The 26,555-nt window shown below is 47.3% G+C and overlaps 1 protein-coding gene across 3 annotated transcripts in view; it reads left to right on the top strand.

Annotated features, from left to right (window-relative positions):
- LOC124719980 (ankyrin-1-like) overlaps positions 1–26,555 on the top strand; it is a 301,612-nt gene that overhangs the window by 265,398 nt on the left and 9,659 nt on the right. For all 3 annotated transcript variants that reach the window (XM_047245206.1, XM_047245205.1, XM_047245204.1), the window contains 2 exons: positions 10,431–11,004; positions 14,962–15,108. In XM_047245206.1, coding sequence (XP_047101162.1) covers positions 10,442–11,004; positions 14,962–15,108 — 710 coding nt within the window. In that variant the 5' untranslated portion in view covers positions 10,431–10,441. The remainder of the gene's footprint in view (positions 1–10,430; positions 11,005–14,961; positions 15,109–26,555) is intronic.

Below are 26,555 nucleotides of genomic sequence, written 5' to 3'. Positions count from 1 at the left end.
CACACAAGGTTGGCGCCGGTGGCTGACATGAAGAAAGTTTCCAACCGATTTCTCATACACAAACAGCAGTTGACCGGCGTTGCCTGGTGAAACGTTGTTCTGATGCCTCGTGTAAGGAGGAGAAATGCGTACCATCACGTTTCCGACTTTGATAAAGGTCGGATTGTAGCCTTTCACGATTGCGGTTTATCGTATCGCGACATTGCTGCTCGCTTTCGTCGAGATCCAATGACTTTTATCAGAATATGGAATCGGTGGGTTCAGGAGGGTAATACGGAACGCCGTGCTGGGTCTCAACGGCCTCGTATCACTAGCAGTCGAGATGACAGGCATCTTATCCGCATGGCTGTAACGGATCGTGCAGCCACGTCTCGATCCCTGAGTCAACAGATGGGGACGATTGCAAGACAACAACCATCTGCACGAACAGTTCGACGACGTTTGCAGCAGCATGGACTATCAGCTCGGAGACCGTGGCTGCGGTTACCCTTGACGCTGCATCCGCAGACAGGAGCGCCTGCGATGGTGTACTGAACGACGAACCTGGGTGCACGAATGGCAAAACGTCATTTGTCGGATGAATCCAGGTTCTGTTTCAGCATCACGATGGTCGCATCCATGTTTGGCGACATCGCGGTGAACGCACATTGGAAGAGTGTATTGGTCATCGCCGTACTGTCGTATCACCCGGCGTGATGGTATGGGGTGGCATTTGTTACAGGTCTCTGTCACCTCTTGTTCGCATTGACGGCACTCTGAACAGTGGACGTTACATTTCAGATATGTTACGACCCGTGGCTCTTCCCTTCATTCGATCCATGTGAAACCCTACATTTCAGCAGGATACTGCACGACCCCATGTTGCAGGTCCTGTACGGGCCTTTTGCATACAGAAAATGTTCACTGCTGTCCTGGCCAGCACATTCTCCAGATCTGTCACCGATTGAAAATGTCTGGTCAATGGTGGCCGAGCAACTGGGTCGTCACAATACGCCAGTCACTACTCTTGATGAACTGTGGTATTGTGTTGAAACTGCATGGGCAGCTGTACCTGTACACACCTTCCAAGCTTTGTTTGACTCAATGCGCAAGCGTATCAAGGCCGTTATTACGGCCACAGGCGGTTGTTCTGGGTACTGAATCCTCACGATCTATGCACTCAAATTGCGTGAAAACATAAGCACATGTCAGTTCTAGTATAATATATTTGTCCAATGAATACCCGTTTATCATCTGCATTTCTTCTTTGTGTAGCAATTTTAATGGCCAGTAGTGTACTGTTTTCCAGCAGCCGTGAGTCGTTTACGCTTCACGTAACGCCACCGACTCACACGTTGTTTACACTGTTTGCCTCTGTTCGTGTGTTCCTGACAGTCATCTCTGTACTTCCTCCATGTTGAACTTCAGCTGTCAGGTCGTGACAGCCGTAGGTGCTCGTATTTCGTTTCTTGCCAAACTGCAACATGGCTGCTAGGAAATGTCACTAGAACACGAAAAGAAAATAATTCCGGAGTCGGCTTCCACATCAGGCTATTACATCACATGTTGACATCAAGTTCAAAACAAGAAATGGGTCTGCAATTCTTTATCACGTACGGACCGATGGAAATATGTTTGCCAAACTACAACATGGCGGACGATGCAAAGCACATGAATCGGCAGACACGCTACAGTTCCATACTCAAGAGACCAGACCTCTACAGTCATGTTGTATAGAGGTGACCGGTTTTTGAGTACTGACCGTAATAAGTGTACCGGTACTTGCTGTGTCCGCCATCTTGCGTATTGATACACCCTCGTTCTGTGCAACGCAAACTTGGCAATCTGACGCCAACAAAAGAATTGGTAGACAGTTCCAGTCTCCCTACCTTGCGCCAGTTATTGTTAACAACCTTTTTCCATGCAAAACCCAACTTCTGTAAAAATGAAGCTTGCAACCTTGTTCTGGGCGACTATTCTATGTGCTCAGTTTAATCTCAGAACGAACGAGTTTTCTCGTTGTTTCGGTGATACCACGAGGCAGCGACATGCAGCTTTGACCTTTATACAGGTCATGTAGGTAGGATAGATTCAGCTTGCTATTAAGTGGCAGAACAGAAAAGAGAGAGAATCACGGGTTCCCCCAGGAATGCTTTTTTACGAAACAGATGTTACTGTACGTTAAGAAGTCGAACTATGACAGTGTTGACGATGAAATAGGTAACATAGTTTGGAGTACGTGCTGACTGAGTAAAATACCCTCGAATTTCTGGACCTGCCCTAGAATGCAGCCGATGTAATACTGCAACAATTACCAACGGAGAGGGGACCCTGTCGGTTTCTGATAGTATCACAGCGGGCATTAGTGCCAACTAAGATACTGATCTCGACAAGATTTCTCTTGATATTATCTTTTCACTCCTGTTACGCTAGCGAATGGCGCGTGGGTAGGGTGATCCTCGGTAAGGCGTCTGTATTGGCCGCAGTTTCTCGATTTTTCTCGTCGTCGTCATTTCGCTGCAAGCCTGGAAGCTTCGAGGAGACGCGCTGGCACGGCGGAACAGCGGTTTGTGGGCAGGAAGCAGGCGTCCGCGCAGTGCAGACAACTGCGGGTCGCCAGTCCAGCGTCAGCAGGCGACGTCACGCGGCGAGGCTGGTGGAAACCGGCTGCTGCGTGCACAGTGAAGAGGTGTCCGCATCTCGCGGTCTTGCGGTAGCGTTCTCGTTTCCCGCGCACGGGGTCCCGGGTTCGATTCCCAGCGGGAATGTGTTTGTAAGGTGCAGTAGCTGCTGTTAATTTTTTCCAGAGGAAATCTGTTTCTACCATGTAGAACACTCCAGAATGATTGCAGCTTGCCGTACTTCAGACATTTGGTGGGTGATGTGATAAATATAATCGATACCTCTTGACTAGCTTTTTCCACTCAACTGATAAGTCATTCGACGGCTCTTCACTGATGAGGGATCTGACTTTGAGCCACGAATAGGTTTTAAGCAGTCCTTTAAGGACTGCATGGTTTTCGGAGGTTGGTGGTTTGAGTGGGGAAGCAGAGCCACTTTGCCGGAGGACAGGAGAATCTCGCGCGTGTCTTTTTCAGGAAGGTCGTCCTGGTTTTTAGCCGGGCGACGTGTCTCATATGTTACCTACAATGCAATAGTGTTGCACAATCGCAGTTCCCCGACTAAGTGCATAATGAAACTCATCGTATGTGTCAGTATGGGCACTGACTCTGTTGTGAGTAATTCTGCCCATTAATAACTTCACGATGTCTGCATACAGGGAAAAAAAAACCAAATGACGAAAACCGACGTTTGGTAGACACACAGCCGTCAATTTATGAAGCCTCACAGTTGCATTTGTGTGCGCTGGTGACGTGATGACGTTCAGAGGGAGCACATGGCCGTGATAAGGACTGGAAAAGCCACACACTATGGGTTTCTTCCAGTATTTAACGACCGTTAAGTTGTAAATGTTCCTTTCAGCTCTGCAGGAAGTTTCAGTACAGTAATGCAAAGTCTATAGTTACCGCAGATGGATGATGTATTGCTCATAATTACGGACTCGTTATGTATTACCCGAGTTGTTTACGTGTGAGAGCAGCAAGGCTCTTATATTTACTGGAGAAACCAATCAGTTACAGTCTTTTAAAAGGTAGTGTGATTCTTCCACCTCCCAAACTGAGTCTCATTTATGTACACCATTGAAACGACTGTGAAGTGCATGGCAGTGGGTACATCCATCGTATCACTTACTAGGAGTTTCTCATGGTCCATTCACGTTCAGGGGTGTGTGAAGAATCATTAAAGTGCCTCTGTGTGTGCAGTAATCAGTCTAAACTTGTCTTCGTGATCTGTGCGAGAGCCATACGAATGGAGTTGTGATGTATTCGCAGAGTCAGGATTTGACGTTGGTTCTACAGACTTTCTAAATGTGGTTTTATGGAATATTGTCTCCTCCAGAAATAACCTGTACTCAGTGCAGTCCTTAGCTCCTCGAAAAGCACGCAGAATGGCAATGTTCTGGGCTGATTTAACAATTGCGGCAATCACTCACCCAGACGCAGTATAGAAACATTCCTATAATGCATATAATGTCTCGTAATCTGCACGAAACACGCCGTGCAGTGTTTGTGTACGAAATAAAATGTTCACATGCGAGTATCTCCTAAAATAAATCACTCTCAAATCTCGAGCGTTCACAAAATATTCAGTTCTGTAGTCGCTCTTTGTCAACGGCAAGAGAATAATAAAAACGCGCAAATTTCTTTATTTTGGAATAAATTTGATCAGCACGATTAAACACAGGCGTTTACCAGAAGATGGCTCCCGAACGACTTAACCGACTCCTATATCGGAGGCACAAAGCCATACTGATACGCACGGGATATGCTTAATTCCTATCGGCTAATATATTAAACAGCCAACCAAATCATTTCGACCACTTGTATACTCAGGTATTTTCAATGTCAGCCAATCAGATTACTGCAGGTAATTTAGACAAGAAATCACGTAATTCCGAAACTAAATAATGCAGACAAAATTAGATTCCATTCCGCAACATAAATTACTTACAAATTTAATACTCAACTCCCTTCTGGCTGCCTTTTACAAAACCAAACTAAGTCGGACATACGTCACAAATTCCACTATTCTACAAGAAATGTTCTTACACATACATTTACTTAATTTCCATAAAATTTCAACGTATCTCCTCAGACCCTGCAAAACACTTAAATAACCCAAACACAATGAAATAATAATTTTCCAGCGTACTTTTTATTTAGTCAGAAATCTGTGGTAATGAAACGAAGGAAGATTCCAGACAAGTAGATCTTGTGGACGTGTACTTCTGGTTGTAGTTTCAGTTGATGCTATAGATGAATCCATCACAGTCGTCCCTTAGGTAAAAATTTATATCTCCGAAAGTACTGAAGTTATTCACTTGAAATCAGCTGTTCCAGCGTGAGAACCAAAATTCTGCTCTCCTCCCAGCTCCGTGGTAAGCTACGCTTTCGATGTAAGATGACAATTCGTAATAATTAGCTACATTGAAAACCCAGAGAGTGGTTGAAAAAGTGTTCATATAGCTGACATGGCCAGTTTCATCTGGTTGTTCCATTCAACTGATAAAACTGACAGAGTGAATAAACAGTTGATTAGCCAATCACGTCTTGCTGCATCAGTGACCTGCCGTCATCCGTGTACTGCTTGCCGTGGAGTGCATCCTTCGTTGGACCAAACAGACGGAAGTCGGAAGGTGCGAGATGCGGGTTGTTCAGCTCTGAGTGATCCACCGGTCACCCTGAAGGAGAGCACGTCCCCACATCGCAGGAGTCACAGCCGTCTGCAGCTGACCGACACGTGGAGGTCGGCCAGATATGCACAACCCTGCTGCGACGATGGCGCTGCTAGGCCAGGCGTGGATCACCAGTAAGCTCTTCTGACGATGACAGACACCTCCCACTACGACTCGCGGTGCTTCTGTTCACTGCCAAATCTCCTCAGACATTCTGCAAGCGGGTATGAAGATCTCCGATGCTCTGGTTTTCATCCGAAAGAAACTCAGTGACAGCTCTCTGCTTGGGTCGCAGCTCCTTTACGGACGCCACTTTGGAGGCTACATATGGTGCTGTCAGCTGATGGAATTCCATGAAGCTGTAGGGGCTGAAGCGGAAATGTTCCACGATGTCTCACAAAACTTCGCATTTTCCCTACAGAAACTGGCCGAGAAAAAAGTGTAGCGTTGCAGATCGAACGCCCCCGTAATTTTATAAGTAGCTCAGTTGGACGATGATTGTGCTTATGTATTTTAATCTGGATCCTTGATCTTGATGTGGCTAGATTCTTCACAATGCCTGTCTTCTCAGCATCTGGTAGCAAGAAATGCGTGTGTTTGATAATAGCTCCTCCTTAGATTTCTCCCTGAGGTCACTGGAAATTTAATATCGTTCTCGGCCGAAAACACTAACATCTTACTGCTATCTGAGCAGCACAGTGAAGTCGCTACCACAGCCAGGACAGACACACAGCCAAACCAGTTACAGAAGTACTGGCTTGCACGTCATCTAGTTCCGAAAATGACGAAGAGATTAAGGAAATGCTTTTTGAGAGAGGAGAAATTGCTCAGATCTTTAAGCGAGATGAAAACTTGTGATGCGGCACTCGAAATTGATAGTCGGAATACGAAGTGGAAGGAAAGTTGGAGGAAAATGAATTGAATTAAGGGAATGAAAGGGGAAGCTGCCTGGCAGAATTTTGCACAGAGCACAATTTAACCACTGCTAACAGTTGGTTTGAATCATGAAAGATAATTGTGTACATGTTAGGAGTCAGAATGCACCTCACTATTTGAGACATACTATATAGTCCTAATATTTACTATTATTTGGCAAATAAAAATGTGCTCGGATCGAACCTTGTTCTCTCATAACGACTCTGGAAGTTGCTAATGTCCATTCCCATCAGCTGGAAAATTATTTCCTGAACCAGAGATTAGGGAATAACCTGGTGTATTTCAATGCTGAATAAAACAACCCCTGTTCCAGAAAAAGTGTTGCATTACTTATTGAACTGCCCTCGTACAAATATTGAAATGTACTTTAATGCACGTTGTACTCATTGGAAAGCTAGTAAACAACTTTAATGATGGACGAAATGAGACCACTTCCTCACGGTTTTCCTGGGAAACGACACACCGACAAGTAAATACCTGTTGCAATTTGTGGAACATTCGGTAATGAAGACCGGTAGGGCTGCCTTAAAGGTCATGCCTCTCCTAGGGCACCATCACGGCACTCCGATTGAGAGAGACTCTATGAAGAAAAACCTGTGTGGGTGGACAGCAAACAGAAAACCGGTGCAGAAGACACAAATGACAAGCAGCCACGTCCACTCATTCGCCCTTCGTCTGCAGACCTGCTGCAGACCACTGCACGGTGTGTGGTCGAACCACTGTCCTCCCGAATGTGAGTCGAGTGTGTCTCACCGCCGCGCCCTGCATATCCAGTCCACTACTTGCATTTCACGCACGTTTCTCTGCCGGTTACATGGCGCAGACACGCACGAAGATTGTGTCTCCAAAATATGCTGAAGGTGATCGGGACCATGGCTCTCTGTCTTCTAATAATTCAGACGCGATGCCGCTCAGTATCTTGGCAAGTTTGTGATTACCTAGAAAACCGTTTGAGTGAAAGAATCTGCGAAAGCTCAGTCTAAACTACAGTCCATTACGAGTGTCACAATAAAGTAGAATACTACACCACTGATCTCGGGATACATCAAAGATTTATAAGACAATGACGTCTGTTTCTTAGCCGAGGAACATGTCGATGCTCGAAGACTGTATGGAAATGTGAACGGCTTTACAGCTTTTACCACTTCGTTTATTTACATGCAGCACCACTTGGATGTAGGAAAATACGGTAACAACACCTTTAAACAACAGTAAAAAGTCGTTCATTATGCGATTACAACGCCAGTGTCCAAAGTTTTGAGCCTATAACATTGAGTGCATACTTGGTATGGGGAGGCGAAAAAAACCGCAAAGCGATATAAAACGCAAGCAAATGTACAACTAACTAATGAGGGATGGGAAAGGAAGGCTCGGGTTGGTCGGGTGGCTTCCAGAAGCCTGCAGTGTACGTGTTGGCCTGCGACCCTGCGCTGACCTCCGGCGCTACGCTCTGTACAGCACTGCCTCGGCGTCGAGTCACGTCGAGCTGGCGTGAGAGAAGCCTTGGGACGAATCCTTAGGCGCTCTGCTGGCACCGTAACGGTCCGGCAGACCTCTTACGCTGGTGGAATGGAGGTGCTAATTCGGGACGATTCGAAAAAAGTGGACGCCGTGCTCGCGAAACCCACTTGTCTGAATTTCGGAAACCAGTTCACACTGTAGGGTGTGGAACTATTTCACTGACTCCGTCGTTTGCCCCTCATACGACCAGGAGAGTCAAGAGTGATGTCGGAGCTGTGATAGAGCTTACTTTGGTTTAACCATGACGTATCTGTCATCTAATAAGTATCCGAACGTTCTGGGGGGCAAAGATGTTAGACAAACACGTCTACGCCAAAAGGAGATATAAATACATATTTGTGCGAAAGTTCGACAACACACGTCCTGGAAATGGAGGCAAAGAGTTTAATTCCTGAACTGCTCAACCTGGAAATACCTGGGTACACCATAGCTTGCAACATTCGGATAAAATGGCGACATGATTTATGATTGTATTATGCAGCATTGTTTACGACGGAGGTGGGCGCTGAATCTTTTTCTTAAGAAAGAAGACACAGATATCAATCTGTTAAAAATACAGTTAAACTTACTAATGAATTTAGACTTACAGTGGTTCAGAACGGTTCAAATGGCTCTGAGCACTATGGGACTTAACATCAGAGGTCATCAGTCCAATAGAACCTAGAACTACTTAAACCAAACTAACCTAAGGACGTCACACACATCCATGCCCGAGGCAGGATTCGAACCTGCACCGTAGCAGCCGCGCGGTTCCGGATTGAAGCGCCTAGAACCACTCGGTCAAGGCAGCCGGTCAAGTTTAATCGTCCCTACCCTGAGACATTCACCGAGGAAACTGATTTCTGCATTACATGTACATTGCTTCTGATCAGGTGTCACGGATCTGAGGAACTTGAGATAAGGAGGAAGAAAATTTTTCCCAATTAGAGGTGCCACCATCTTGGATTTAAATATAAGTCGTGTAACTTTATGGCTGAAACAAGTTTGTTGCTTTGCCATTTTTTTGCTATGGCATATACACTCCTGGAAATTGAAATAAGAACACCGTGAATTCATTGCCCCAGGAAGGGGAAACTTTATTGACACATTCCTGGTGTCAGATACATCACATGATCACACTGACAGAACCACAGGCACATAGACACAGGCAACAGAGCATGCACAATGTCGGCACTAGTACAGTGTATATCCACCTTTCGCAGCAATGCAGGCTGCTATTCTCCCATGGAGACGATCGTAGAGATGCTGGATGTAGTCCTGTGGAACGGCTTGCCATGCCATTTCCACCTGGCGCCTCAGTTGGACCAGCGTTCGTGCTGGACATGCAGACCGCGTGAGACGACGCTTCATCCAGTCCCAAACATGCTCAATGGGGGACAGATCCGGAGATCTTGGTGGCCAGGGTAGTTGACTTACACCTTCTAGAGCACGTTGGGTGGCACGGGATACATGCGGACGTGCATTGTCCTGTTGGAACAGCAAGTTCCCTTGCCGGTCTAGGAATGGTAGAACGATGGGTTCGATGACGGTTTGGATGTACCGTGCACTGTTCAGTGTCCCCTCGACGATCACCAGTGGTGTACGGCCAGTGTAGGAGATCGCTCCCCACACCATGACGCCGGGTGTTGGCCCTGTGTACCTCGGTCGTATGCAGTCCTGATTGTGGCGCTCACCTGCACGGCGCCAAACACGCATACGACCATCATTGGCACCAAGGCAGAAGCGACTCTCATCGCTGAAGACAACACGTCTCCATTCGTCCCTCCATTCACGCCTGTCGCGACACCACTGGAGGCGGGCTGCACGATGTTGGGGCGTGAGCGGAAGACGGCCTAACGGTGTGCGGGACCGTAGCCCAGCTTCATGGAGACGGTTGCGAATGGTCCTCGCCGATACCCCAGGAGCAACAGTGTCCCTAATTTGCTGGGAAGTGGCGGTGCGGTCCCCTACGGCACCGCGTAGGATCCTACGGTCTTGGCGTGCATCCGTGCGTCGCTGCGGTCCGGTCCCAGGTCGACGGGCACGTGCATCTTCCGCCGACCACTGGCGACAACATCGATGTACTGTGGAGACCTCACGCCCCACTTGTTGAGCAATTCGGCGGTACGTCCACCCGGCCTCCCGCATGCCCACTATACGCCCTCGCTCAAAGTCCGTCAACTGCAGATACGGTTCACGTCCACGCTGTCGCGGCATGCTACCAGTTTTAAAGACTGCGATGGAGCTCCGTATGCCACGGCAAACTGGCTGACACTGACGGCGGCGGTGCACAAATGCTGCGCAGCTAGCGCCATTCGACGGCCAACACCGCGGTTCCTGGTGTGTCCGCTGTGCCGTGCGTGTGATCATTGCTTGTACAGCCCTCTCGCAGTGTCCGGAGCAAGTATGGTGGGTCTGACACACCGGTGTCAATGTGTTCTTTTTTCCATTTCCAGGAGTGTATAAACCATCTTTTGACTGAGAACGATAACATTTTTAGAAGGTGAAAGCAGTCTATCGTAGCACCGCGCTGGTAGTTACAAACCTTAGGTGATCACGAAGCAGTACGGACCCTTGTCATTTGAAGGAAACTGGTGACGTTGCAATTGATTTAGGGTGGACAACACTTTAACAGCTGCTGTTTCATACAGGTCTGCATGCGCCTCGTACAAGTATTGAGGGTGCAGTGTGAGGGCTGCTCAGTGGCACTGTGTTTCAGGACCACCCACCATGTCGGCAGTTACGGAGGTTCAGAACACCACAACCGAGGCCCTGGCCGCCCTGCTAGACGGGGGTGACGGCGCCCTGGTGACGCTGGTGGCGGGCGAGACGAGGGTGGCGGCTCACAGGGCCGTGTTGGCAGCCGCGAGCCCCGTGTTCGCAGCGATGTTCGCGCACGACATGCTGGAGGCCAGCTGCGGCCAGGTGAGCATCGACGACGTGGAGGGCCCGGTGCTGAGGCTCCTGGTGGCCTACACGTATACCCTGCAGGCCCCCCAGCTGCCCGACACGGCCGCCCAGCTGCTCTCGGCGGCCGACAAATACGGCTTGTCGGCCCTGAAGGCTGCCTGCGAGCGGCAGCTGATCTCGCAGTTGGCCGTCGAGACCGCAGCGGCGACGGCCGTCACGGCAGTGAGGCACTCGTGCCCGGACGCCACCAGGGCTGCCGTCGCCTTCATAAAGGACCACCTGCAGGTGATGGCCACGCGGGGCTGGGCGGACGCTGTGCTCGAGTACCCGCAACAAGTCATTGAAGTCAGCAGTATGCTCGGTGAGCCACCTGCAGAAGCCTGGTAAGCACGATTCCCTTTTTGGCAGTGCTAGTGTGAATCAGACGTCGTCCTTGCTTTGTTCGTCATGGGTTTCTTTGCTGCCTACGTTGCGTAACACCTTAACTTGATCTACTTACTGATCGTCGTTCACGAGACTAAGTCTCTCGCTGTTTTCACTTCTACTGCTTCTATCAATTTCGCCTTTCTCTGATTTACTCTGATTCCCTGTTCTGTACTCATTAGACTGTTCATTCCATTCAGCAAACCCTGTAATTCTTCTTCAGTCACTGAGGGAATCAGTCATCAACAAATCTTATATCATTTCACCCTGAATTTTAATTCCACTCTTCAATCTTTCCTTTATTTCCGTCATCGCTTCTTCGGTATATAGATTGAACAGTAGAGGCGAAAGATTGCATCCCTGTCTGACACCCTTTTTAACCCGAATACTTCGCTCTTGGTCTTCCACTGTTAATTTACCTTCTTGTCTCTTGTACATATTGCAAATTACTCTTCTCCTCTGCCTTACCCGTATTTTTCTCAGAATTTCAAACATCTTGCAACATTTGATATTGCCGAACGCTTTCGCCAGGACCACAAATCCTATGAACGTTAGGAACGTCAATTTTCTTTTCCGTTCTCCTGTGTATTATCCTTCTTAGCAACTGGGATGCTAGAGCTGTTAAGCTGATTGTGCGATAATTCTCACACTTCTCTGCTCTTGCAGTCTTCCAAATCGTGCAGATTATATTTCTCTCAAAGTCAGATTCTATATTGCCAGACTCATACATTCTACACAACAGTGAGAATAGACCTTTTGCCACCTCCTCCAATGATTTTAGAACTTGTGATTGAATGTTGTCTATACCTTTTGCCTTCTTTGATCTTAAATTTTCCAAAGCGCTTTTAAAATCTGATTCTAATCACCAATATTTTCCATACCGACTCCTGTTTGTTCTTCTGTCACGCCATCAGACAAGTTGTTCCAATCAGAGAGGCCTTCAGTGTACTCCTTCCAACTTTCCGATCTCGCCTCTGTATTTAACACTGGAATTCCCATTGTGCTCTTAATGTTACCACGCTTGCTTTTAATTCCGTGGAAGATTGCTTTGAATTTTCTATATGCTGCGTCAGTCGTCCCAAGAACCATTTCTTCTTTGATTTCTTCACATTTTTCGTGCAGCCATTTCACGTTAGCTTCTCTGCACTTCCTATTCATTTCATCCTTAAGTGACATACTTCTCAATTACTGATTTTCCTGAATATTTTTGAACTTCTGTCTTTGATTGATCAACTGAAGGATTTCTTATGTTTCCCATGGTTCCTTCGCAGTTAGCTTCTTTGTACCTACGTTTTTCTTTCCAACTATTGAGCTGTTAATTATCGCAGTATCTGTAGCCTCAGAGAACATAAATCTCATCTCTTCTTTCCTTAGTACTACTGTATTCCACTTCTTTGTAAATCGATTGCTCCTGACGAGTCTCGTAAAGTTCAGCCTACTCTTCATCATTGCTAAATTGTTATGAGTCTAAATCTACTCCTGGGTATGCTTTACAGTCCAGTATCTGATTTCAAAATCTGACTTTAAACCTCCCATGTTTCGGTCCTTTCTCAAGTATACCCCCCTTGTCTCAAGATTCTTGAATAGACTATACCAGCTATTACTAGGATAAATTTACTATTGAACGTAACTAGCCTTACTTCTCTCCTATTCCTATTATCAAGTACATATTCTCGTGTAACCGTTTCTTCTACTCCTTCGCCTACGGTTGCGTTTCAATCCCTCCATGACTATCACATATGTACCGAATTACCTGTTCAATATCCTCATACTTTCTCTCTCTTCACTTTTAACTTGCGACGTCATCATGTATACCTGAACTATGGATGTTGTTGGTTTGCTTTCGATTCTCACGAGAACATCTATACTCATCCGTTCACAGTATCTCACTTTCTGCCCTGCCTTTCTATTCATACTGAATCCTACTCCTGTTATCTGCTGCTGTCGCTACTACCCTATTCTCATACGACCAGAAATCCTTTCCTTCCTTTCCTTTCCTTTCCTTTCCTTTCCTTTACTTGTCTTTCCTTTACGCGTCACTGACACGCACTACAGCTAGATACGTCCTCAGCATTTCCCTTTTCTTATTTTCTAGCTTCTCAACCACATACAAATTCCTTACTTTCCACATGACGACTCGTAGAATGTTATCCTTTTGTTGATTACTCAACTTTTTTCCCATGGTCACCTCCCCCTTGTGCCTCCTCGCCTGGAGGTTTGAATGGGGGACTAGTCTTGCCAATGGAGAGTCTGTACAGCACAGACTTAATGAGTCACATGCCTCATTGACGGACGTTATGTATCTTTAAGCAGTGGTTTACATTGCCTTTTGTATCCTCACGTTGTTGATCATTGCCAATTCTTCCTCATTTAGGAGCAGTTTCAGACCTCAAGGGAAAGAGAGTGCCGTGAACCTCTGTCGGCCCCTCCGCCCTCTTTGGAAAGGCTGTTGGCTGAAAGAGGGTGACACCTGATGCTGGAAAAGTCTTCAGACACCAATGCTGATGATTCGTATTCAAAATTCAAGTGATGGTGAGGTTCAAACCTAGGACTGAGGACTTTCCTGATTACGAAAAAAGACGCTACCCCTGGGTGACTGGCCCCAAAGAGCAGGGTGTGACTCCCTGAGATATCCAGTCAAGCAGGAGCTACGAGCACTGCGGCTACTCATGCACACTGGGGGCAAACAAGAAGAGAATACTCCAGCCAGCACAGTATCATTGTCACACTCAATGCTGTGCCTTACAATCACATTTCCTTCTCGTCTCTGTTCAGCTATCGCCCCGAATTTTTTCCGTGCATTCCCTTTTACAAAGCAGACAGGCAATCTCTGCCCCCCTGTCGTGTTTGAAGTTCCCCATGGCGTTACCAGAGGTCGTCCACGGAATCCTATGAGGTTTTCCGCTACTGGGATACAGCAGATTATATTCGCTGTCCACCTACAGGTGTACGACATATCTCCCACAACGGCAGTATTGATGTGACGTTTCCATCCAGCTATCATTTGTTGCCTCTGTCTCTCGGATACATATGCTCCATACAAGTCTATTTTGTTTCCTTTCCAATTTAAAAAAAAAAAAAATCCATATTCAATAGACTACAGGTTACTTCACAAGTTGTAAACATTGTCCATCAGATAAAATTGCATACACTGCGTAACCCATATTTTTTCTTTTAATGGTGGCCTCTACTGCAAACTGCTCAACACGAAAATTGTTGTTTAAGAAACACATCACCTCTGCTGTCTTTTCAATGAATCGAATTGTAGAGACATTACACGCATATATACAGTTCTATTTGCTTTACTCAAATGCAGATTTTGAATATACTCTTGATAACTTTTATAGCATAGCTCTTGTAATTCTTGTCCATCTTCTTCATTCCCTTGGGCTTCACATCAAACAGCGCCTGCATATCCATGACCATATAGTTTCAACAGTAAGTTGATTCCCCAACTTATCAGTTTGTTTCTCTATCGCTGGATCTCTCTCTCTCTCTCTCTCTCTCTCTCCCTCTCTCTCTCTCTCTTCCTCCAGTGATATAATTCAGCATCCATATATCAGTTTTCAAATTACCTCACAACCAAAAGTAGCAGCCAGTTGACGTTAACTGCTTCTAAATTCTGTCTGATAGTTGTTCTGTGAGGGCAGCAAAATTGTTGGCCCTTATGTTTGGGATTTGGTTTATGCTTCATTGTGAACAATTTGTTGTTTTGCATCTTAGGCTACGCCAATGGGGAATGTAGCAGAAGTAGTGCAGAAAAAGATCAGTTAATTGGTGGCACAGTCAGGTTAAGTGAGGGGCTGGTGTTGTTGGCACTGAGTGTTCTGTTACCCCGGTGGACAGTCCCTCAGCTGTACTGCCTGCAGTGAGCCCCTGTGTGAACACGCCCACCCACACAGTGTTTCTCTGTGCAGCTCGCCGACCGCCACAGGGGGCGGGTCCACCCCCAACTCTGACTGTCAACCCCACAGCGGCCACAGCCGGTCTCCTGCTGCAGCTGCGCCTCCCACGTCTGCCCGACACACCCCTCCACCTGATGACGCAGCCGTCTCTCGCTTCCGGTGAGTTGTTGCCACACGTGCCCAAGTCTTACCCTCGCAGTACCGCTTATTTTGGCATTAACCAGCCGATATAGTAAATAAAATAAAATACAGATTCCTTCAGTTTTTGGATAGAGGTTACAGTTGCCATTAAACATTACTCCTTTCTCAATTTTTTGGCTATGATATTTTGAAGATTGAGCACATACGCAGAAGATTTCTCGTTCTCTGTATTTGCAGTGAGAATTACGTTCAGTTCAGTCACTCAACTGTAGTTACGTATTGTTCGTATTGTTCAGGAAAAATAACCTTGTTTCACAAAGCACCTAGCATCTAGAGCACATTGGTCTATCGATTATTCAAAAGAGTTTGAAGCTCATCCCTGTTGCTTTTTGAACATTTTTGATCACATTCTAAGTTGATTTCTGAATGAATCGTAAGTTGATTTTTGAATGCGTGCATAGTGTACGTGATGTACCTGCCAGGGGAATCCTCGTCGCATCTGGAAATAAACTTTCCTGCAGACAAAAGGGGACGGGGCTACACGAGCTGAGTGGAATAAAGCCGCACGGGTGAATGTAGTATGTGTGTGTGTGTGTGTGTGTGTGTGTGTGTGTGTGTGTGTGTGTGTGACTGACTGGTATGCAGATGATGAGCGAATAGCTACGTCCATAGATTCAGACTACCAGAGTGGAAATGAACGACCGACAGGAATAACAGATACGAAATATTAACGTATTATCCAGATACGAAATATTAACGTATTATCTTGTCGCTGTATCAAAGAAAATGAAAGTTCGACAAAGTTTTTGACCAGGTCGCTACACTAGAGAGGGCAAGTTGTACATTTCCTGGTTAGCAGCCGCTTAAGTTCCATTCTGGGAGTAGCGCGGAAAACGCGTTGTACGAACACGTAATAACGCGCCCCCCATGCGGGTTCGGGGGTAAGAATAGGCCCGCGGTATTCCTGCCTGTCGTAAGAGGCGACTAAAAGGAGTCTCAAATGTTTTGGCCTTAATGTGATGGTCCCCCTTGGGGTTTGACCTCCATTTTTCAAAATTCTACAGAAGTACGAGCCTTTTGGGGAAGGACACCTTACATGGTGTACCACTGGTCCTAAGTGCACTAAGACCTTGGCACTCAGCATTGCACCGGCGTTGTCACCATACCCATTATTCCTCAACTTGGGCCTAAACGCCTGATGGGTTGTCCAAGTTACGCCCATAGTGCCTCTCCATTTGCACCAGCGATCATGATGGACTTTCCATGGCACCAGAAATCCAGCACGGTAGCCAGCCCGTTGTGGTGGGGTCGTCATGTACCCTCTAGGTTGTAGCCCCCTGACAACACAGGGATCGTACTGCCGATACCTGAGCTGCACCCTCCCCACGTTGGCCAAGGAGTAGATGCCCGTCTCCTTGGGGCATCAGGACTCCCGGCAATGGTCATCCTGCCAGGTGGCCCTTGCTGCGGCTGGGTGGCGCCCGTGGGGAGAGCCCCTGGTCGGAGTGGGTGGTATCGGGGCGGACGTTTCGCACATGAAACGTCAACACGTATCAGGTCGCTCTGCGGCCGAGTCTTCCAAAAGAAAAGGTACCGTTTCTAGTTCTGGTTCTCCTGCCCTTTCCCCCTTGGCCACTCCATGGGAGGAGGGACAGGCCCGCCGGCTTGGGGCAAAGTACTTCCCCCGCTATTTGGTCTGTTCTCGAACAGATGGGGGGACGTTCGCCACCTCCAAGCCCATGTTCTTTGTTCAACACATTGAGGACGTCTTCGGGGAAATCGAGGCTCTCAGCAAGATGCGATCAGGGTCCGTTCTTACCAAGACCACCTCTGCCACACAATCGGCGGCACTCCAGGCGTGCGACCGCCTAGGGGACATCCCAGTCTCCATTGTCCCACATCTGGCACTAAATAGGACGCAGGGGGTTATTTTTCATCGTGACCTCCTGCTACAATCTGATGAGGAGCTCAGGGCCAACCTGGAGCGCCGCGGCGTGCATTTCGTCCGGCGAGTCCAGCGCGGCCCCAAAGACCGTCGCATCGACACCGGGGCCTTTATCCTCGCCTTCGAGGGGGACGTTCTCCCGGAGAAGGTCAAGGTGATGTGCTACCGGTGCGACGTGCGACCTTACGTCCCGCCTCCTATGCGCTGTTTTAGGTGTTTGCGCTTTGGGCACATGTCGTCCCGGTGTGAGGCTGAGCCCCTTTGTGGCGACTGTGGACGTCCTCTTCGTGAGGAACATACTTGCACCCCACCACCTCGGTGCCCTAATTGTCCTGGCGTCCACTCGCCTAGGTCCCCAGACTGCCCCGCCTATCAAAAGGAGAAAAAGATACAAGAAATCAAAACTTTGGATCGGCTCTCTTATTCTGAGGCCAGGAAGAAGTATGACCGCCTTCATCCCGTGTCACTGGCCACTTCGTTTGCCTCAGTTGTGTCCGCTCCTTCCGCTGTATCCTCACCTCTATCCTGTCCCCTCTCCGCCTCCTCTGCCCGTCAGGGGGCTCTGCCTCCGCCTCCCAAATCCCTCCCTTCCAACTCCTCCTCCCCCGCAGCCCCCACCCCCCCCTGCCCCAGGGGCCACCCTTCCTCCTCCTCCTCCCCCCACGCCACCTGAGAAGCGATCCTCTTCTCAGGCGTCCATCGGGGAAACGTTCCGGACCCCAGCTTCCGAGGTCCGGCGTTCCAAAACGGACCCCGTGCGTGAGGACCTTCTTCGGGTCCAGCCCACCATCCCTGTGCCTCCTCGGCCTTCCAAGAAGGCCTCCAAGAAGAAATCTCTATCCCCCTCTCCACCCCGGCGCGTTTCATCTGACGCTTCATCCGTGAGTCGCTGCTCCCGGCCGTCCTCAGTTTCGCCGGGACGCTCTGCTGCCAGGCGTTCCGCCGGCCTTTTGTCGGCAAATGATGCGGCCCCTCCTACACAATCAGGGACAGCGGCCGCAGCTGGCGACGAGTCGATGGAACCGGATCCGCCTGCCGTCAGTTGTAGCGTTGTTGCCTCGCAACCTGGCCCTCCGCGGCCATCGAGGTGACCAGCTCTTCCCCGTCTCGTTCCCCCACCTTTTTGACTAGCAATGGCGTTGTTTCATTGGAACATAAGAGGTATTCGATCTAATCGGGAGGAATTACAACTGCTCCTCCGCCTGCACTGTCCGCTCGTCCTTGGTCTCCAGGAAACCAAGTTGCGCCCGACTGACCGTATTCCCTTTTCCCACTATACCTCGGAGCGGTATGACCTCGCCCCTGTGGACGGTATCCCAGCTCATGGTGGGGTCATGTTGCTCGTTCGGGACGATGTCTATTACCATCCCATCCCATTGACCACCCCACTCCAAGCAATAGCTATCCGCATTACTCTTTCTGCTTTTACTTTTTCAGTTTGTACCGTCTACACTCCACCGTCTTCTGCTCTTAGTCGGGCTGACATGATGCACCTGATCGATCAGCTTCCCCCGCCGTTCTTATTGTTTGGCGACTTCAATGCCCATCATCCCCTTTGGGGCTCTCCTGCATCCTGTCAAAGAGGCTCACTCTTGGCGGATGTCTTCAACCATCTCCATCTTGTCTGCCTCAATACCGGCGCCCCGACTTTCCTCTCGGACTCTACTCATACCTACTCCCACTTGGACCTCTCGATCTGTTCTACCACTCTTGCCCGTCGGTTCGAGTGGTATGTCCTTTCTGACACCTATTCGAGCGACCACTTCCCCTGTGTCGTTCGTCTCCTGCACCACACCCCATCCCCACGTCCTTCGAGCTGGAACATACTGAAAGCTGACTGGGGACTTTACTCCTCCCTGGCGACCTTTCCGGACCACGATTTTCCCAGTTGTGACAGTCAGGTCGAATACCTCACGGCTGTTATTATCAATGCTGCCGAACGTTCCATTCCTCGTACTACTTCTTCTTCACGTCGCGTTTCCGTCCCCTGGTGGAACGAGGCTTGTAGGGACGCTATCCGTGCTCGACGACGTGCTTTACGCACCTTTCGCCGCTATCCTACGTTGGCGAATTGTATTGAATACAAACGACTCCGAGCGCAATGCCGTAGAGTCATCAAAGACAGCAAAAAAGCTTGCTGGGCCTCTTTCACGAGCTCCTTTACCAGTTTTACTCCCTCTTCCGTTGTTTGGGGTAGCCTGCGCCGGCTGTCAGGCATTAAGGCCCACTCCTCAGTACCTGGCCTGACCTCAGGTAATGAGGTCCTTGTCGATCCTGTGGCTGTCTCCAACGCCTTTGGCCGCTTTTTCGCGGAGGTTTCAAGCTCCGCCCATTACCATCCTGCCTTCCTTCCCAGGAAAGAGGCAGACGAGGCTCGGCGACCTTCCTTCCACTCGCTGAATCTGGAGACTTACAATGCCCCCTTTACTATGCGGGAACTCGAACGTGCGCTTGCACTGTCCCGGTCCTCTGCTCCGGGGCCAGATGCCATTCACGTTCAGATGCTGGCACACCTTTCTCCGGCGGGCAAAAGCTTCCTTCTTCGCACCTACAATCGCGTCTGGACCGAAGGTCAGGTCCCCATGCGTTGGCGTGACGCCGTTGTTGTTCCTATACCCAAACCCGGGAAGGATAGACACCTTCCTTCTAGTTACCGCCCCATTTCTCTTACAAGCTGTGTCTGTAAGGTGATGGAGCGCATGGTTAATGCTCGGTTAGTTTGGATTCTTGAATCTCGACGACTACTTACTAATGTCCAATGCGGCTTTCGTCGCCGCCGATCCGCTGTTGACCACCTTGTGACCTTGTCGACATTCATCATGAACAACTTTTTGCGAAGGCGCCAAACGGTAGCCGTGTTCTTCGACTTGGAGAAGGCTTATGATACCTGTTGGAGAGGAGGTATCCTCCGCACTATGCACAAGTGGGGCCTACGCAGTCATCTGCCCCTTTTTATTGATTCCTTTTTAACGGATCGAAAGTTTAGGGTACGTGTGGGTTCCGTATTGTCCGACGTCTTCCTCCAGGAGAACGGAGTGCCTCAGGGCTCCGTCTTGAGCGTAGCCCTTTTTGCTATCGCGATCAATCCAATTATGGATTGCATTCCACCTAATGTCTCAGGCTCTCTCTTTGTCGATGACTTCGCGATCTACTGCAGTGCCCAGAGAACATGCCTCCTGGAGCGCTGCCTCCAGCGTTGTCTAGACAGCCTCTACTCATGGAGCGTGGCAAATGGCTTCCGGTTCTCTGAAGAGAAGACGGTTTGTATCAACTTTTGGCGATATAAAGCGTTCCTTCCGCCATCCTTACATCTCGGTCCCGTTGTTCTCCCATTCGTGGACACAACTAAGTTTCTAGGGCTCACGTTGGACCGGAAACTGTGTTGGTCTCCACATGTCTCTTATTTGGCGGCCCGTTGTACACGTTCCCTTAATGTCCTCAGAGTTCTTAGCGGTTCATCTTGGGGAGCGGATCGCACTGTCCTGCTTCACTTGTATCGGTCCATAGTCCGGTCGAAGCTGGATTATGGGAGCTTCGTCTACTCGTCCGCTCGGCCATCCCTCTTACGCCGGCTCAACTCCATCCACCATCGGGGGATACGTCTTGCGACCGGAGCCTTCTACACTAGTCCTGTCGAGAGTCTTTACGCTGAAGCTGCCGAGTTACCGTTGACCTACCGGCGCGACATACTGCTGTGTCGGTATGCCTGCCGGCTGTTGTCTATGCCCGAACACCCCTCTTACAAGTCCTTCTTCGCCGATTCTCTCGACCGTCAGTACGGGTTATATGTGTCTGCCCTGCTGCCCCCCGGAGTCCGCTTCTGTCGCCTGCTTCGACAATTGGATTTTGCCCTCCCTACCACCTTCAGAGAGGGTGAGAGCCCGACACCACCTTGGCTCCAGGCTCCGGTTCGTATTTATCTCGACCTCAGCTCACTCCCGAAGGAGGGTACTCCGGCTGCAGTGTATTGCTCACGGTTTGTCGAACTTCGTGCTCGACTTGCTGGTCACACCTTTATTTACACCAATGGCTCCAAAACTGACGATGGTGTCGGCTGTGCCTTTGTCGTCGGGACCGCCACCTTTAAATACCGCTCCTTGACCAATGTTCCAGCTTTACGGCCGAGCTTTTTGCTCTCCATCAGGCCATTCAGTATGCCCGCCGCCACCGCCATTCATCGTATGTCCTCTGCACTGACTCACTCAGTGCTCTTCAGAGCCTTGGGGCTCCCTATCCGGTCCATCCCTTGATTCAACGAATACAGCAGTCCCTCCATTGTTTCGCCGATAATGGCGGTTCTGTCAGCTTTCTGTGGGTCCCCGGACATGTAGGAGTGCCTGGGAATGAGGCTGCGGATGCTGCAGCCAAGGCTGCAGTCCTCCAGCCTCGGCCAGCCTCCCATTGTGTCCCGTCATCTGACGTTTGTGGGGATGTATGTAAGAGGCTTGTGTCCTTGTGGTGGGATGCTTGGTCATCCCTCCAATGAAACAAGCTCCAGGCAGTAAAACCGCTCCCAACTGCTTGGACAACTTCCTCCCGACCATCTCGGCGCGAGGAGGTCCTTCTGACCAGGTTGCGGATTGGGCATTGCCGGTTTAGCCACCGCTACCTGCTCTCTGGTGACCCAGCCCCGCAGTGCCCTTGTGGTCAGGCATTAACGGTGCGCCATGTTTTATTGTCGTGTCCCCGTTTTAGTCAATTTCGTGTTGTCCTGTCCCTGCCATGTACCTTACCGGATGTTTTAGCTGATGACGCTCGAGCAGCTGCTCGTCTTCTGCGTTTTATAACTTTAACTGGCTTGACCAAAGACATTTAACCTTTTTACTTCTTTCATCTGCATCTTTGTCAGGTCCTTTTGATGTCCCCCCATCCCCTTGAGTTTTAGCAGGTTCCTTGTGCTCTAACACCAGTGACTGGGCGCTAATGACCTCAGCAGTTGAGCGCCCTTAAACCCTACCAAAAAAAAAAAAAAAACAAAAAAAAAAAAAAAAAAAAAAAAAAAAAGTAATAACGCCTAACCGGAGAATAATCGCTGGATAATTACTAAACCGGTGATTCTGGCAGAGTTAGTAGAGTTAACTGTAGAATGAGCTTTGACAATGATAGGAATAGTTACAGAATTAGGGATGAGAAGCTTTTGTTAGAACGAGGAAGGAGAAGAAACGGGGCGGTTCCAAATTTATACAAAAATTTCGTACTACTACTTTTGTACTTTTCGATCTCATGCTTAAGAAACTGGAGCTTATGAATGAAACATGAAACTATTTCCTAACACAAAGCCTTTCGCTTGTGGTAGGCGAAACAGGCATTTCATATTGGTACTTGGCGAGTTATATTCTGCCGTATTATAAAAATGACCATGATTACCAAAACAATCTCGCTTGTTTGGTGTGTGTTACAGTTGCTGCAATATTAGAAAGGCCTATTTTCTTTCGTCCTGCAAACAGTGACTATAGACGTAATGAGATCGAGAAACCACACCAGTCTTTGGTACTATTTGTATTAAAAGCTTTTTGAGTATTAGACAACACTTCTATTTTTCTTGTAGCAAAACATTTGAAGAATTTTGATGAGGTAACAGATTCTTTCGCAGAAAGGAAAGCACGGCGTGTAAAGCTGGAGCAAGATTAGTGAGAAATGAACGCAAGGATTGAAGAAATATGTACTGTCTTGCTTGTCTCTTGTCTTATCTGGTTTTGTGTATCCTATATTTCATTTTATGTCACACAGAACAGAAAGTTATTAGCAATTAGGCAATAAAGAATCCAAATTTTCTGAAGAGTTCTTCTTCTTCCGGTTACAAATAATTCCATCCAGTATTAATTGTGACGTTATTTCCTTTAAAATCAAAGGACATTTTAATTTCCGCTGTCCTGAATGTACTTCGATGGCATCCGTTACAAAATACACATTTGAGTCCCACAGTGCGAAGTGCAGTGATGTGCAGTGTGAAGAGGCGTGGCACTGCACTTCAGCACACTTAAGACCAAATAACGCGTCTTAAATTTCTTCGTTCGAAGTTACATGTTTTATGCATAGGACTCTTCAGGAAGAAGTGCTCTACAAAATGAACATTTTTTGAAAAGTTTTTTTTGACGCCCTATCTCAAGCGCTCGAGGGACGGGGGGGGGGGTGGGGGGGGGTGATCTGTGTTCACATTTAGTGACTTTGCTGTTTCCTCTTCGTTCACTGCTGTCATGTCAAATGAAAGAGAGTGGTTTCTGTGGCTGGGAGATATCAAGTGAATTAAAATACGTTCACACAATTATGGAAGATTAAAATATGTCATTAGTTCCAGATTTTAATACAATTTCCACCTCTCTGACAGTCAAGCATTAATTATCTTGCAGAACAATGAAGTTACTTTTGTCGCTTTGCTGAAGTAATTCGGCTTTTATTGATCTTTTCCGCTGAGGCAGCCAGTTTGTTTGAAACAAAGTGTTCAATTCCACACTATTGGCTAGTTTCAACTGTTCGCTGCATTTCAAGGGCACGTTTTCATCTTCTACAGGGTGTATACGACCCGGGACAACCGAGAGATCTGGGAAAAACCCGGGAACTTTTTCATCCGGGAGAAAACCAGGAAAAACCCGGGAATTTTTTAGAATTATGGGAATTTTTCATTGTTTTAGTTTTCAGTTAAATTTCTGTAATTTTGACTGGCAAGAACCGTTACTCTAACAAATGATATTACTGTATCCCGCAACTGCAGAATAGTACTGCAACAATGAAACTTAACGAGAGAAAAAAACCAAAATAACTTAAAATGCAAAAGAAATGCGCCACATACGACGACGACACAGAGTCCTCATGCAAGCGTCTGCCAACAGCAAAACGTGTCAAAGGCTTTGGGAAGGCTGTGCAATACTTCATAACAACAAATTCCCTCCGATGACCGTGAAGTCACAACTGTTTACATTACATTCGTGTTAGCACTTACGAGCGAGCTCATGCGCATGCGCAGTTGAGTCGCGTTTGAGAAGCAGATTCTCCCACTTCTGGCTACAGGAATGTGTGGCTCTCCGCTGTGCAAGCAGTCGCAGCAAACAGCTAGATGGTACCGGGAAAAGGGGGCGCCAAATTCATATTCTCAAGGAAAAAAACTTGTTTCACAAAGCGCCTAGCATCCAGCGCACGTTGATCTATCGATCATTTATATGATTTTGAAACGCATCCTTGTTGGTTTCTGAAAACATTTTAAGTTCATTTATGAATGAATCGTAAGTTGATTTTTGAATGCGTGCGTAGTGTACGTGATGTCTCTGTCAGGAGAATCCTAATCGCATCTAGAAAATAAACTTTCTGCAGACAAAAGGGGATGGGGCCGTACGAGCTGAGCGGAGTAAAGCCAAACGGATAAATGCCAGTCGCTGTCTGATTATGTGGTTGATTGGGTTTTCAAATGTTCAGCTTTCTTATAATTCGTAGCGAAATCCATAGATTCAGCCTACCAGAACGGAAATAAACGACTGCAGGAATAACAAGTGGGTAAGATTACGTATTATCTTCTCGTTGTATCCAAGAAAATGAAATTGACAGAAACTTTCTGCCCAGATTGCTACACTAGTAAGGTCCAGTTGTACAGTCCCCGGCTAGCAGCCGCTTAAGTTCTGATTCGGAAGTAACGCAGAAAACGTTTTGTACGAATTTGTAACAACGCCTAATGGCAGAACAATCACGGGGTAACTAAACCGGTGTTTCTGGCAGGGTTACTGAAGTTAATCTGCGAACAAATTTTGACAGTAGCAGGAATGTCCACAGAATTGGTGATGACAAGATTGTTAGAACGAGGAAGCAGAATAAACGGGGACATCACACAAATTATGGAAGGACGAGACTATTCCAAATTTATATAAGAATTTCGTAATACTACTTTCCGATCTCATGCTTGAGAAACTGGTGCGCATGAATAAAATGTGAAACTATTTCCTAACATAAAGCTTTTTGCTTGTTGTAGGCCTAATAGGCATTTGATATTGGTACTTAGTGAATTATATTCTATCGTGTTTTAAAAATGACCATTTGTGTCAAAACAGTCTCGGTAATTTGGTGTGTGTGTTACAAAATTCGCTACAATATTAGAAAGGCCTGTTTTGTTTTATTTAGCATCCAGCGACAAAATAGACGTGATCAGATCCAGAAAACACAAATCTTGGGTATAATTTGTATTAACAGCTTTTTCAGTATTAGATAACGAAATTTCGATTTTTCATGCAGCAAAAAGTTTGGCGAACTTTGGTGAGGTAATAGATTCTTGTGCAGAAAGCAAAAGCACGCCATTTAAAGCTGTAGCAAGATTAGAGAGAAAAAATGCTAGGAGGTAAGTATTGAAATGTGTACTTTCTTGCTTGTCTCTTGTCTATATTGGTTTTATGCATCCTATATTTTACTTTTGTCACACAAAACAGGAAGTTATTAGCTATTAGGCAATAAAGAGTCCAAATTTTCTGAAGAGTTCTTGTTCTCCCAATTACAAATATTCCCATCCGCTATTAATGGCTCGTTTTTTTTTAAAATGAAGAGGGGCAGGCTGTCAGACTGGCTGACTGGGAACAGGAGAGGCACCACAGGACATTTCTATTTCCACAGTCCTGAATATAGTTTAATGTCATCGCTTACAAAATATACCCGTTTCAATTCCACAGAGTGAAATACAGTGACGTGCGATAGGAGAATGCTGTGTGAAGAGGCGTGGCACTGCGCTTCGGCACACTTCAGACCATATAACATGTCTTATATTTTCTCGAACACGTATGTTTTTGTTTCAAATTTTTCGGAATGATGTGTTTTACAAGATGCCCTAGGGTACTTTTGAAAATTCGATTTTTTTGGTGTTGACCGGTTCGCAAATATCGTAGATGCGAGGCTGATGCGCAGAGAAGTCTGAACTACAGTGGGCAGTCACCACGTGGCCCGTGTTGACGTTCAGTGGTTTTCCTGTTTCTCCTTCGTTTACTCTCGCGTCACATGAAAGCAAAACGGATATCTTTGGCCGGGAGGTATCAAGTGAATTAAAATACATTCACATAATTACTGAAGGCTGATATACATTATTAGTTTCAGATTTTATTTTGTTTCCACGTTTCTGACATCAAGCACCAATCGCCTTGCAGAACAATGAAGTTATTTTTGTCTGTTTGGTAAAGAAATTTGGCCTTTATTAACCTTTCCCGCAGAGGCATCCAATGTATTTGAAACGAAATTTTTAATTCCACAGTACTGGCTAGTTTCAACTGGTCGCTGCATTTCAAGTGCAAGTTTTCATCTTCTAGCACGTATGGCATTATTCCATAATAATGAACCAAACATGAGATAATGCAGCACTGGTACTCCCAGAAAATTTACATCTGAATCTGGACATACGAATGTGCGCTTTAAGTAGCAGTTTAAATGTGCACATTTTAGTATGGTTCACGAAGTTCTGATCTCTTGGAGTACCCTGTGACGTCTTACTACTTTTACAACGTAATGTAAGATCTTTCAATGTTCTACACGTACGTACATACGGGCTTCCTACGTC

The sequence above is a fragment of the Schistocerca piceifrons genome, chromosome 11, assembly GCF_021461385.2.
Source record: "Schistocerca piceifrons isolate TAMUIC-IGC-003096 chromosome 11, iqSchPice1.1, whole genome shotgun sequence".
Classification (NCBI taxonomy): Eukaryota; Metazoa; Arthropoda; class Insecta; order Orthoptera; family Acrididae; genus Schistocerca; species Schistocerca piceifrons.
This window is presented reverse-complemented; position numbering and strand designations above follow the sequence as displayed.